Source organism: Dromaius novaehollandiae, chromosome 10 (assembly GCF_036370855.1).
Source record: "Dromaius novaehollandiae isolate bDroNov1 chromosome 10, bDroNov1.hap1, whole genome shotgun sequence".
NCBI classification, from domain to species: Eukaryota; Metazoa; Chordata; class Aves; order Casuariiformes; family Dromaiidae; genus Dromaius; species Dromaius novaehollandiae.
The window spans coordinates 2,775,404-2,790,414 of NC_088107.1; the positions used below are offsets into that span (position 1 = coordinate 2,775,404).

The window sequence follows — 15,011 nt, forward strand, 5'->3', positions numbered from 1 at the left end:
CTCCCTCTCCCTCTGCGCCACAAACATGCCAAGTTCATCATTAGATGGCAAAACCTAACATTACCGTTCCCTTGTTGAAACGACATTCTCATTATAAGCATTTTAGGTGTTCCGGAATCCACCTAGTCTTTTGAAGACTTAACTTTTACCTTCAGTGTCTCTCTAGCATATAATCACATACCATAATTTTCTTACACTACCAGAGCAAACCCTGACTACTCACTGGAGTTTTATATAAAGCCTACCATTCCCTGAGCATTTTAATTTTCCTCTCAAAGCTCCCAACGTGATTAGAATGTGATGTTTGGAACACTGCTGTCTTCTCGCCCCTCTAAGCATAGCAAGCTATGCTATTTTAACTCCAGAGTGTCTGAGCACTTAAGCAGTTTCTCTGGAAACTGAAGAGATCTGTATTGCCAAATGGAACATGAACATCAAAGCGTCCTTCAAAACGTATGTTCCACCTTGCAAGAAAAGGAGAAATCTAGAAAGGAAAAAAAAAAAAACAACAAGCATGGTGCAGAAGCAATGTATTTAAATCTTAAAATGAAAGAACATTTAATGTGTCACTCCAGAGAACCCAGAAACACAGCCATGCATTTCTAAGAGAAAGTCCTTAGCTGGTCCTCCAGAGGGATGGATACGTGACACTGAAAAGGGAGCTAGTTAATACAAAGTAGTCACCAGGACTTATAGGATGCCACATAACCTCTGTAGGATGTACATCTAGGCTCTGCTCCCTGTCACAAGTACCAAAGTACTTATTCAAAATTATGAAGCCCCTGGATATTACCATAACACCATCACGCAAGTAACTTTTTGTATGAAAGTCACCAAGTAGCCAAACATATGAGAACATACTTGTTTTGCAGCATGATGTTATCCTTTAGTCATCCAAACAGCACTAACACAAAAAAAACCCCAAAACCAAACAAAAAAAGAACCAACTTTGCCCATGTTTGCCACAAGCTCTCAACTGTAAGAGTAGCCTTCTGAGAAATGGAGAAGCACAGCCCAGAACTGGCAAGACAAAGCAGCAATATTCTACGCATTAAGACTAAAAACAGTAACAAATGGCAATGCAGCAAACAGACTAAGGTCAATATATATCAAATAACTATAAGCAGGAGCTTCCTAAGAGCTTTTTCTATTATGATTCATGTTTTGAGCAATTTCCCAAGGCGGGATCTCATGAGGATGATCTAGGAGCTAACACACTAGGACAGGCCATTGACAGGATCCCTGGTGTGCTCTGTCTCCTACCCTAGAGCTGCGGGCTGCAACCAGAGTTCAGGAATCGCACAAAGCACTTGCTATGCACTATGAGAATTTCCAGAGAGAATTACACTCCAGACTGTAATCAAAAGCAACTAAGATTATATTCTCATTAGTTTACAGGATTTTTATTCATCTAGAGGAAAAAAAACAGGAAAAAATCAATTTTTTAAAATATCCTGTAACAATATACTTTGTAAGCAGTTACAAGAAATTTCTTTCCTTGCTGCCCTCTGGTATTAACCACAAAGGTAAACAGGAATGCCCCCAAAGGGATATTTTCTATACCATTCACTGTTACAAATACCTTTAGTTAACAGAATAGGAGCTATTATGAAAACATTTACAGTAGTTATGGTCCTTACTCTCTGCTTTCCTGTGCATGCTTTGTATCCCACCAATTTGTCTTTCAGAAGTTTTGATATTTCATCATGTCTTTTCAGAGAGGAACAAAAAGCATGGTAGTCCACATGAGCTAACACTCTATAAAAAGACCGTGGTTTCCATTCCTTCCTCAATAAACCCTAGCAGCTTCTTCCTTTGGCTGTCTGTAAGTACATTCCAACACTTCTCCTCCGAGGTCACAGTTAGTTCAGGACACATCTGTGCACGTAAGGAGTTTAAGCTGAATCTCGAGTTGAGCAGCTACCATGTCCTAATTGTTTTATTTTGTGTGTGTGGGGGGGGTTGTTTTCTTCTTCAGTTCATGATTCTCACTACTTTTTGATAAATTCAAACAAATGTGTCACTGCCAACTTTGTCAATTCACTTTTTATTATATATAAAAATATACATTTTTATTCCCTTCTTTCAGGTCAGCATTACTTGTGTAACAGCAATCCCTTGCACCCAGGATGCTGTGTGCTAGTTTTTCCAAAGCATTACAGAAGAGTTGTTAACAAAATCCTCACCCTGTGAGACACTCTTGTGAATTTTTCCCCCTATAGTAACATTATTACTGGGCAGTAAAACAAAAGACTTTTATAATGCTGACATGTCCATTGCACTAACTATCCTCAAATGCCAATCACACCAAGACTTGGACCTTCACTACTCAATCCACAAAGCACCCAATTCTCTTATTTTAAAATAGTACTTCAATGGTGTTGCATAGCCCAAGAAAAATAGGTTGTCTCCTTCGCTTTTCTGTACATACTCATTAGTATGCCTGAAAGAGAAAAATATATATATTTCTAATGATTAAAAAGTGTGAAAAGAAAAAATAGTAATTTGTGGTTTTATTCTGCTTTCCAGAGCTACAGAGAACAGTAAGAGCTGCACAAATAAAGCATTACATGATGTTTGTGACCACCTGAATTATTATTTTTTTCCAGTCAGATTTATATGCAGAGCAAAAAAATCACGATGTGAACATTTGATTTATAAAATATACATTAATGGACAAAACTAGTCAAGAAACCAAACCATAACTGGGTATCTATGAGTTTCAAAGGAAGGATCTCATACATAAAAGCTTTTTTTTTTTCCACCCTGAAGCTGTATTTTGTAATCTTACATTCCATTAAAAAACAAACACCACATTTGCTGGATAGGCGATACAGCTATTTCATTGTGAAATACGTGTCTCATATCTATGATGCAAGGTCATATTTTGCATCTTAGTGTTAAAATGTGCTTTATAGTAATCATCTACCTCTGCCTTCTGTGGTTAGCTCAGTGGCCAGGGCAATACTACAAGCTTTTACCTGTATCTGGCATTGCAATACCTGTAATCAAATGCAGTGATAGAATAAATTCATCACTGAAAACTGGAGTTATCACAAACCTCGCTATCCTCAAATGGAAAAAAACAAGATGCATTTTTTGGCCTTCTGTTGCTATGTGAAGATGTCTATTTATTTTAAGTCTCCCACTCTCACCACAACACAAAACAAAAAAGCCCTACTAAACCGAGTAGTTTAACACCGGTTGCACATATTTTTCCCCTGGGGACAGGATGAGCAAGAACAAACAGTACATGTCAGGTGTTAGCAACATCATGTCAGTGCAGTACTACAGGCACTAAGGGCAAACTATAGGGATTAAAGAAACTAAGACAAAAATCTGTAATTATTACAGCTGTGTCACCAAAATAGTGCAAACCCAGTTATACCAGCAGAAACGTGCTTTTCCTCGTAATATTTATTTCAACTGGGGCTCCAGAAAGAGGCAGGCTGGAAAAGCATAACTTCACAAGAAAAATCTTCACCTGCACAAAAAGGGTTTTCCCTGGGTAACATACTGCTATTCCTACTGCAGACCTGGCTTTAGTTTGACTAAGTTTGATGTTGCTAGGTAGTGCCCTTAATCCAGAACCAAAAGACTCCAGGAGTTCTTAATACACAAAAATTAAAAAAGCCTTAGAAAGAAAACAGAAACGTAATGTAAGAAATTCCTATGTTCTAACGAGAAAGGCTAAACATCTAACACGTCAAATTGCGGATAAGTCACTACATTTACAACACATTCTTGCATTTAAAATCCATGTTTAGCATTCAGACATGCATTATCTAAGCATGTTTTGAGAGCACTAAACCCTGCTGACACAGTTTGAGTCTATGAAGGGTCAGAAATATGTATTTTTAGCATATTGCATTTTTTCAGATACCATTCTCTCTTCATTCAGTAGGTACCACACAATAGTGCAGTCAATATAGAGCTGGGCATCAAACAGCTCCAGAAGAGAACCTCGCACTGCGGGACAGTACCTTGCTCAACAGCTTGACACACGGGAAGCAGAGCCAGGGCCCTTCTCAGCTAGACTGATAAGCTGTAATGGATCAGATTAGTGTGCCAGCTTATTTATGGGCTCTACAAATAAGGCAGAAAGCGGGACCTGTAAAACAGTCAGATTGGTGGACAGTAGGGAAGATAGGAGAACCAGCAAGTTTGGATCCATATGTCAAGAGATGAAAACATTATTCCAATTGATTTTTCTCTTATCTGCCCTTAGGGCTTGCAGTATTAGCACTAATTATGATTAACTTTCAAAGCGTCAGTTTAGGCCCCATTTTATCAGACACGACAATGAGCTTTTCTGTAGAAAGTGCACAAGACCATGCATTCCCGACCCCGTCAGAGCGCACAGCACCAAAACTGAGCTGAAAGTCACACAACTTGTGCAAAGAATTTACGCTGTGGGGCACATTCAATCTAGTAACTTTAGAACCAACATAGAAGAAGGACTTGCGTTGATCCATGCACTTAAAAGAAATAACTTCTGATGCAGCCACTACCGTGAGGCTAAACTGCACTTAAACAAGATCAAAAGAGCTTTGTTTTGGATTTGTCAGGTTTACAGATAATGAAACTAAAAATAAAGTTGGTTCAACAGACAGCTGAGGAAGAGCAACCTCAAAGTCCCCAAGCAATCAACAAACTAACAAACCAGTGCTGCGGCTGAATTGAGAACTACAAAATAAACAGTCCTTCTTCCAGCATGTCCTAAAATAAGATGACCTCTTTCCCAGGAGTTTTCCTTATGCTCTGAAGAGAGAGGACTACTATCAGAAATCTTTATAAAGTTCACCTCCTCTAGCCTTCTTTCTCCTAGAAGAGAGCTATATTTGATGATATGTAAAAAAAAAAACAAAAAAACAAAAAAACAGTAATGTATAGGAAACAGTCTATCTGATGTGTAAGCTGATCCTACAATGGATTGTACAAACTGGGATTGCTAATAATTCTTTTTATGGTCTAGCTAACAAATGTAAACTCAGATGCATATCAAATGACTCCTCTGATGAACATATTTTTATGATCTGAAGATTGATCTCATATGGTATGGGAATTACTGAACAGTTGGCATAGTTTATACTTACTGCCTGATCACCGTAATGAATAGGGCCATTCAAACAAAAATATAAAATGCTCCAACTCTAGTCAGTTTACACTGATGTCAGGAATGATGGCATTTATTACTTTACCATATCAAGTGTCATTTTTGTTTTTACAGAACATGCAACAGATAATGAAACAGCTGGATTTAAAAGAGGGCAACAGTAAGAGATGCTGAAAATAACAGACAACATTTATTTTACAGTAAAGTCTAAAGACTCCAGCGGATGTCTCATAGAAATGACACATCCATTTTACATAACTTTACAAAAATCCATGTTTTTAAAAGCCTTTCGGTATAAAAGATAATCAGTTCTGTATGGCAGATGTCTAAAAACAGCATGTGAACTTGACATAGCTGGTAAAAGTACTGACTTTATTTTAAAGTTAACATAGTCTTAATGGCAATAATGAATACTGAACTCCTGAATTAATTTTAGTTCAAAGGTTTTGATTGAGAATCTTTTCAAAGATTGTTTTTTAATTACACTTAGTAGACCTGTTGCTACCAAAAGAAGAGTAGTTGCAGTGAAAAAGTCATGATACAGCTCAACAGAGCTTTTTTAATGTAGTTTTCTTCACAAAGGAAGAGACTATCAATTATGTAGTTATAAAAAAGAAAAAGGTATCTTATTGTGACTGGTTTCCACTTTTCTTTCTCTCTTAACTGAGTATGGAAAAAGAAACTACACGAAGAGCTTCCCTCCATACACAAGCTGCTGATATTTCAAATAAAGATGCTGCTCACAAATACAATGCATGGATGTCTTCACTGCAGCTACGCTAGGCAAAGGTTAACCGGGCCTAAGCGTTGCTGCAGGTGGAAATGGACAAGAGCATCTTCAGAGCATAGCACTGTCTGTAAAACTGCAGCCTCTGTTTCTGCACCTGCCCGTGTTTACCTAGAAGTGTATCACTTTTTGTGGGTTGAAAAAGTATTCTTTTCTCCTAGAAACTGCAAGGTAACTTATCTGTTATTGAAGGAGAAATATAGGTTGCATTGCTCAGGTCCTTTAACGTATGACTATCTTCACTGCAAAGTGAGTATTTCTGGTCTCAAGTCAGAGCCCCACTCTAACACACACTCCCAACCAGACAAGCCACCTTGGCAGCAAGCCAGTTCAAACACAAATAGAAGTTGTGGGTGTGCATGTAATAAGAGGATATTGGGTTTAAGTGTGGGTGACAAACCCACATAAACTGCAGGAAGGTAGCTGAAATCATTAAGGTAGTGGATGGCCATACTAAGAGATTTAGATAAGGAAAACAACTGCCTTACGCTACATAAAATAACCCTCCAAATCAAAATCATGTTGAAGCACAAAGAACACACACAGGAAAAAGTATGTATTTTAACTTCAATAAAAACAATACAAAAGAAAAGTTATATTATAAAACTTTATCTCACCTCTATGCATTATCTTGTGCTTTTCTCTCAGATACGTAAGTCCTTTTATTACCTAGACAAATAAAATTAAAAAAAAAAATCAGTTTGTGAAACGGAAGAGATAACTGTGTGTTTTTTCTGTGCAAGAATTTCAAGATGTAGCTATGAATGCAACATAGGACAGAAATCCCAAAACGTAGTTATTGCAAATCAATATTCTGTTTAAACTTTTACCTCTCACACTTGAGCAAACAAACACAAACTAACAACCAAATCATTACTGGAAATTTTATGCCCACAACCTGTTGCACAATAGATATGTAAAGAGTAACATTCACTTTTTTTTTTTTTTTTTTTAATTTAAAACATATCGTTTTGTTGATTGTGTTCTTATCCAGAAGCACCAGCTGACACAAAAGCAGAAAATCAAAGCAAACACAATGGAATGCGCGTTACTCACTCCAATGCCCTGAGCTACCAAATAACGACACGCACAGAGACACTTTTTAAAAAGAATGCAACACATTTAAAAATCCAGTAATACCTATCTATCCTACATCTTCCAGTTCCTAACTAGTTGTTTCCTGGATCTGGCGTTAGCATGCTAAGATACACAAGTACCCACTTCCAGCCTTGGAAAATAACATACTTACCGCAATGCTAACTTTGCCCAATATCTGCTCGGGAATTCTTCCAGCCTTTTTCAGTACTTGATCCAAGGAGCCACCATCCTAGTCATAAGTGTTCAAAGAGTCAAACTATAATCAATTTTGTCTAAAGGATTTTAAACAGAACTATCATCTAAAGCATATATTCAATGATGAAAAATGGTGCTTTAAAATTTGGTTTAATATTGTCATGGTGCATATCTGAAAAAAGTGAATCATTCAGCAGTAGGAATTGGTCGGTTTTATGTTTATTTTAAACAAACATTTGGCCTGTAACCACATCCACTCAAATGAGCACATCGCACAATGATCTGCTGTACCAGTATTTCCACAGCTTGGCTGTTGTTACAAATAGTTGTTGACCAAGCATTAGGAATTTAAGAGATTTCTGTACCTTTCGGTCTATTGCAATAACATATAATTTTTCTTGGCATGCCCATTGCATGAAACTCTCCCCCCCTCCACAGAATAAGAAAGACTGAAGCAGCACAGAAGATTTTATGATTCTGATCACAAAGTTGAGAATAATTTAGAACAACAGAAAACAGAGTTCTCCTCCCGAATATCAGGCGGGCTAGTGGCAGCCCATGGGCACGATCAAACCCAGATCCCTCCCGCCTTATCCCTGTGGACCACACGCTATGCGGAGAGGTCTGCAGATTCAGAGTGACTGTCAGCTTCCAAGGGCCAAGGGATGATTCAGCACGGCTCTCAAGCCGACCGAAACAGGAAGAAACGTTTTAAAAAAGTTTCATGGCAAATAACGGTCTTACTAATCTCAGTAGGTTAAATAATGTGAACGCATGCAAACGCACCCCCATCAAGTTCAAATATATTCCACTGTTGCTAAGGGCTTCTGAGAAGGAAAACTGAAAGTGGCACTTATTTTTAGAAACTGATTCAACAATAGGCTTGGGCAGAATCTCTGGAAGAAGAAATTTTCCAAGAAGAAATTTCCAAGAAGAAATTAAAACGTTATTTCTCAAATTAAAAGCACTATCCAGTTATCTGGATTGTCATTTGACATCTCCCAGTACTCAAAGCAAAAGGCCAACTTGAGTAAGCAATTTCTTTCTGCGTTCACCTATCCTCTGGAAACTTTCATTGTCAATTATATATGTAAAGAAACAAGTTAGAACACAGACTTTTACTATTCCAAGGACTAACATCTAAAACTCTTATCAGAGGGAAAGCAGAAAAAAAGATTAACAAATACAAGCTTAAAGTAGCATTTACATTTTTGTAACAAAATGAAATGCGATTAAAAATACACAATAGAAAACCTATATAAAAATATCCTGTATATCCAAAATACTCTCTGATCCTACTACATAGCATTTTGGCTTTGCCTGGAGTCTGCATTTCTGGACTTTGCTGAGGCATCAGCAACAGTGACGTCTTCCTGGAAAAAAAAAAACATTTTCCAGAGGGCTACCTCTGACCTTACAAGAGGCTGAATACAACTCAGTTGCCAAGAAGTGCTGGCTGCAACCTTCAGGACCTTTCTGGACCAGACTCTGATCCTTCTGCCTGTCAAATACCTTCTGCTAAGTGAGGTTGAGCACTGACCTTGATAGTTTTAGGTATATGGAAGTCAAGGAGATTTGAGTGTTTGAATCTTTGTCTTTTCCACCTCCAACATTTTGTTCATATTTGAACTTACATTTTGTAACTCAGTGCTAAAAATACGAATTTTGATTGGCACTAATTGAAACAAGAAGGCTAACAGAAAAAGGAGAGAAATAAAAGAAGTTTATAGATTATTTTGTCTAGAACTGATAATGGAAATATTTTCACCTAATCTCCTATCCAAAAGGGGCGAAAACCTTTTACCTAATGATCCACATTAAGCCTATAACTTAATGGCTTAAACTGGGAGAGCGCCACAGACTACAGTTTAGATTACCAGTTTAAATAATCCACCTTCTCTTTCAGCTTCGCATCTTGCTGATCAGTTGTTCTCTGTGTTAAATTCTGTATCTAGTCTGACATTGTCTAGATTCAGCACTGAAACACTTGATTTCATGCTGCCTTCTCTCAAATTGAGAAGTTTACTGTCAGATACATCATGCCCTGATTAGGAACATGTAAGCCATCGTGTCCTGTTACTTTTCTTTCATAACAAATGTGATTCTTTAGCCTTTTTATTTATACACGTAGTTATATACCATGGCCATGTCTCTAACACACATCCCCCTCTTTTACTAATTACTCACATGCACATCTTTTTGGCATGTAACAATATAATACTGAACAATGCCCAGATATTCGTTTTTAACTTCTGTTTTCTTCTCATTTTTCATGATTGTTTTCAATTTTGAGAAAATAACTTCTTTATAATTCCCAGTAGTTATCTGTATTTTAGGGGTATGCACACTTTCTATTCTGCTAGCACATATTTAAAAACTGGATCATGATCACTTGTTTCTAGGCAACCATCAATTTCTTCTAAAAATTTCCGTAAGAGAAGACCAGAGAGGCATTAAAACAATCACGTGTACTTTCCAGAGAAAATAAGGTTTCTCTTCAAAGATACAGTTTTGTCACAAAAAAAAATCTTTATTTAGATTTACTGTATTTCAAATTGTCAAAAACTTCCTCTACTAAGCAAGTGAGGAAAAAATTTGACTGACCTTTAGTCACAGAAAATTTGCTTTTAATGTTTGGCTCCATATGGTTAGAGAAAGGCAAACAGATGTCTAGAAGAACATGTACTTTTCTACTAAAATGAAGCAGAGTTAAAAATGTTTTTGGCATTAAAAAAAAAGTTGTATAAGCTCCTTCTGGTCTTGCTCGCTTTCCGCACGCTATTCTTTACGTCTGTATCTTCTGTAAAATTTGAAGAAAGGAGACAAGCTATGGATTAATATGAATCAGAACAAATTTGATTCTGATTATCATAGCCAGTAGGGATTATACAGCTGTACTACATGCTTTTAATACTGCATAAAAAACAAAATCAAACCCAAATCAGAACAGCTGTATAAGTAGCAGAATCATGTCAATATTTTAAAATAAATACAACAACAACAACAAAAACCCACAGATAAAAGAAGAAATTGGGGACATATGTAGCACTTCGATGGAGGAAGAGACATTGGAGAATGTCAGAAAACCCATCATATCAATCCCAACCTCAGATTTGCAGAGTAAGTCTGAAACACTGTATTTGATTCTTTATGCATGCAGAAAGGTCTACCTTGTTAACTCAAGTCCTGTTTACAGTTGGGTTTCACATCAATAGCCCATTAACAACTTCAGCCCAAAACAAATTTACATGTACTTACCATATGTTCCATGCAAATGCTGATTTCTCCGTCACTGTAAAAAGCTCCATAAAAGCCTACTATGTATGGAGAGTTGCACTCATGTAGAACCTGCAGCTCACGAATGATCTGGTTTCGAATAGCTGGCTTGATCTCTAGATGAATTAACTGTAAAATAATCCATTCTTATTAATTCCTTAGTGGCAAAAGGCCTTTCAGAAAGAACAAGTTGCCCAAGAGGTTGTGCAGTCTCCACCCCAGGAGGTTTTCAAGGCCCAGCTAGATAAAACCCTGTGCAGCCTGACTCTACTTTGAGCAGAAGGTTTGACTCAAAAATCTCCTGAGGTCCTTTCCAATCTGAATTATTCTATGATCCAGCATATTATCTGAAAAATAATCCATTCTTATTTTCTTAGTGGCAAAGGGCCTTTCAGAAAGGAGAAACTCAATGATACGGCATGAGGAAGTTGAAACATCAACACCCATGAAGGATACCAGATTTAGAGCAACAAAAACTGAAGCAGAAGTTATCCCCAAACCAGATTGTATTACACAAACCAACTGAAGTTCCCCAAGTTATCCAACCAGTCTGTCTCCATTCCATCTCTGGACAAAAGAGCCCCCAAACCCATTTAGTATTTTCCCACTAAAAATGGCCAGAAAAACATAATGTGAACACCAGGTTTTGTTCTTGATTATAGAACCAGCCCAAAATGGCTCAATTCCTGTTTTGATTAAGTGTCAAAAGAATAACTGTTATTAAGGGATTATCTATTACAACTAAACGATATTTAGGGCATTAGCTTTTTTAATGTAATAATAAATCAGTAACAGCATCGCATGGGACTGCAAAGTACACAAGGAAGTCCAGACTTATGGAGTAAGTTTACTGTTGGGACTCTAATTTCATACATCAACTTTTTTAAAAGGGTAATTTTCATTTTTTAAAAAAATCTACAGGAGTAATATCAAGTTCCAGATGAGTGTTTGACATTTTTCCCTTCAATTCAAAACACTTCTAAAAAAAGTTTCAAACCAACAGCTAGTACAAAACAAAAAAGAATGTATAGCTTTGCAACTTGAAGGGACAGCAAGAAAATCTGGATTCTAATTATGACAGATTATAAGTAAAGGTAACTAAAATAAATTACTAAAGCTACTAAAACATTCCATGGCAATAATATCGTTCTGTGAGATACTCATTACAGCATGAAAGAATATTTGATATGAATTATTTATGCTGCAAAAGATGGGATTTCCATCTCTTCTTTTTATGAAATAATTTTCCATCAGGAACTTATTGTTCCAGCACATTTTCTTCATTTATCCATTTTCGATGGATAGAGTTCAGAAACAAACTCTATGTTGAAAAAAATCCATGAATGAATTTCTAAAGGAAATGTGTCACAGGATATACTGACTCAGAAACAGCTGCCAAAAAATATCTGCATGGTGTTTGTAAAGCACTAACAGGGGAAAGAAATAAACTGAACATCTTAATAAAAAATTAAATAAATAAAACATCACCAAACTGACTCTATATCTAAGTGACAGATTACATGAAATACACCGTTTCCACATACAAAACAAGAGGTCTATTTCTTTAGTGAAACAGAAGATTAAGAGACATTATGGAAATCAAATTTTACTCACTATATGAAAGAAAAATAGCAGTTCAGCAAACATCTCAGCTGCATCAAATATTAACAAACTGGGACAAAATTTCCTGTTAAACTCACAGTAGGTGAAAAATCAAGTAAATTGATTTAATTCAAGCAAAGCTCACTGATCTGTATACTTCATAATTCTTGTCCCCTGAAAGTGGGCATTTTTGTTTGCCTCCCTCCAAACCATCAGCAGTCTACTGAGCATGGTTAATATACAAGTCACTGTGTGCACACTGGCCTTTAATTTTGCTGAGGATGACACAGTGTACTTTTCTTGAAAGACTGCCAAAGATTATTGTTTTAGCTTCTCAATAAAGAAACAAAAACGGTGAATTTTCAGTGCGTTGTAATAATGGGATCTGCAATTTGAGCATGCCACATGTTTTTTCCTTCTCAATGGCTAGACTGTTTCCTATGAGCAAGGGTAGCCTGCCAGCTTTCTGATTCCCTACGGTACATTGGGGTATATCTCGACACACAGCCTTGTAAGAAATGTCACTTGTACAAGGAACTTTGCTACTGGGAGAGAGGGGCATGAAGTACCTGAATAGAAACATTCATGCAGTATCACAGATGCATTGCTGCAACTGTATTTGTTTTAGTTCCCAGGGATTTTTTTTTTTGAGAGAGAGTAAAAGCTCCTCACAAACAAAACATTTCTTTTTAAAATATCTTTACAAATTATATATATATATATTACTTTATTTATGTATTTTACATACTAGATCACAACTGTCATTGGTTGTAAAGTATAAAGCTGAATCATTAAGGTATACTTGCCAAAAGCACAAAAATATATTTTCGTATAGGAGCAATGTCCATGCCACAATGAAACTGTGTAAAACAGAAGCTGCCACTGTACTTCAGTGGAGTTCCACTGATGATTGTACTCCCTTATTCTCAGTTTGAGTTTTCATTTTTTCATTATCATCTACAGAGGCCCTTTTCTGGTCTGCAGCTGTGAAGGGAGATCTTAGAGGAACGGGGAAAAAAAATACTCTCCCCAAAACTTATGGCTCCGAACACACAATATTGCCACTTTCTGCTAATCTATGACATTCAGTAACTTATTTAATGCCATCTACTCATTAGTGAGTCAATTATGTGTTCAGACCTTTTATTTGAAAAATGACCTTTTCAGCTGTATATAAAATACATGTATTTGTCAAAATGGAAAAAGATGAAAGTGGGAATGAATAACTATCCTTTCGTTGCTAACACATGGAACACTGTTCTTGGAAAAAGTGGGAAGTGTGGGATAAATAAGTGCAACCTTTCCTAAATTTCAGAACACAATAACTTCCCTCAAAGTTGGTATGAAGTATTCTTCTTTGTGCTAACACCACTTATATAAATAAGGACAGTATTTCTATTTCTTCAGAGAAAACCTCATTTAAAAAAAAAAAATCATCCATAAGTTCTTGTTTTTGAAGCACCCACCTTTCTTGCCATTATGAGACCAGAAGGCTTGTGGGATACTTTGAAGACCACACCACCATTTCCTGCTCCCAGCTCACTGATCTTCTCAAAGTCATCATCCTTCAGCTCTCCAACTTTTTGTTTCTGGGTAAGAAAAGCTTCAAGGCGCTTTCGTTGCTGTTCGTCCAACTCTAGCTCTTCCAGCTTCTTCTGAAGTGCTTCCAAATTTGTCCTGTAGAACGATGAGAATGAATGGCTCAATTGTTAAGCTGGTCGAGCTGGCTCACAGTGTTGCAAGATGAAGAACAATAGACCACGGAGGTCAGAGATTCAATGAAATGCATTTTTGCACCTATATGCATTATCTGGAAGGACCAGACTTGTGCAGTCATTGCCAAGAGACATACATTATAGGATCCTATTTAATAAACAGCATTTTATTACAGATAAAACAATTACATAAATGCAAGCAGAAAACATCCATCCTTGCGGTTCTGTCCCAATCCATGCATGTTTAATTCCAACAGCGACAGAAGTGGGCTTAATGACTCAGCAGTTGTGGTTAGAGATCTTTTAAATCATAGCACATCACTCCAAACTATTTTTAGATTCACATTTTCAAGGAATTTGCTGTAATTTTATACAGAGTTTGTCTAAATGTCTTATTTACTTATTTTTACATAATTATATAACTAATAATCCAGTTAGAAGCTTCTCATTTAGATAGCAACAAAAACAATTTATCATACACAGCCAAACATGCATAAACAGAAGAAAAATGGCCATGGGAAAGAGATTTTTTTCTAATTGGGGGGAAAAAAAAGCCCAGAGATTTTAGGCTTATTTTTTTTTGTTTAAGGAGATATCAACCAGAAATCCTGACTTACACAATGGAGCAATACAAAACAGAAATATGGGACTTTAAACAGCAATTAAATTTGGGAGTACAGACAGAAGTTCTGTTTCCTGTGAAGGTTCTTTTTTAATAAGTTAACTTCAGATCCTACCAAAATATTGCATCCCAAAAATATGACATTTTAACAAGAACTCCCTGAAAATTTCCTGCTTCCAACTGCAATGACAAATTGCTGTAGGAATAAACATTTAACAACAAATACCTGCTTTGCTTACCCAGATTTAGATTTCCCAGGGAACAACGGTGCAAAGATGAAAATATTCAGAAACAGAGCCTACTTCTACAGAGCCAACACCACTTCCCATCAAAATCATTCTTCTCTAAATCCACTAATAGTCAAGAAAACTATTCCTATGCATCACTTCGTAAATGCCCACTTTCAAAGCGTGCTGAACAGGGAGACGCTTTCCCAACGCCCAGGAAGGCGCTCGCCCCTTGAGAAGATACCAGGCTGATTCTCAAAGCACCACTGACAAATAACCCCCAGCCTTAGTGGGAAGATGAAATTACAAAACGCAACCATCGACTCATTAATTAGAGAGCCTGCACTTCCAGGCAAGGTGATAATCTTGGTTT

General features: G+C 36.8%; 1 protein-coding gene across 2 annotated transcripts in view; it reads right to left on the reverse strand.

Moving 5' to 3' along the window:
- MAP2K1 (mitogen-activated protein kinase kinase 1) overlaps positions 1 to 15,011 on the reverse strand; it is a 42,830-nt gene that overhangs the window by 12,046 nt on the left and 15,773 nt on the right. For both annotated transcript variants that reach the window (XM_064517855.1, XM_026121662.2), the window contains exons 2-5: positions 13,541 to 13,751; positions 10,455 to 10,601; positions 7,153 to 7,230; positions 6,521 to 6,572 (exon numbers count right to left, since the gene is read on the reverse strand). In XM_064517855.1, the coding sequence (XP_064373925.1) occupies positions 6,521 to 6,572; positions 7,153 to 7,230; positions 10,455 to 10,601; positions 13,541 to 13,751 (488 nt within the window). The remainder of the gene's footprint in view (positions 1 to 6,520; positions 6,573 to 7,152; positions 7,231 to 10,454; positions 10,602 to 13,540; positions 13,752 to 15,011) is intronic.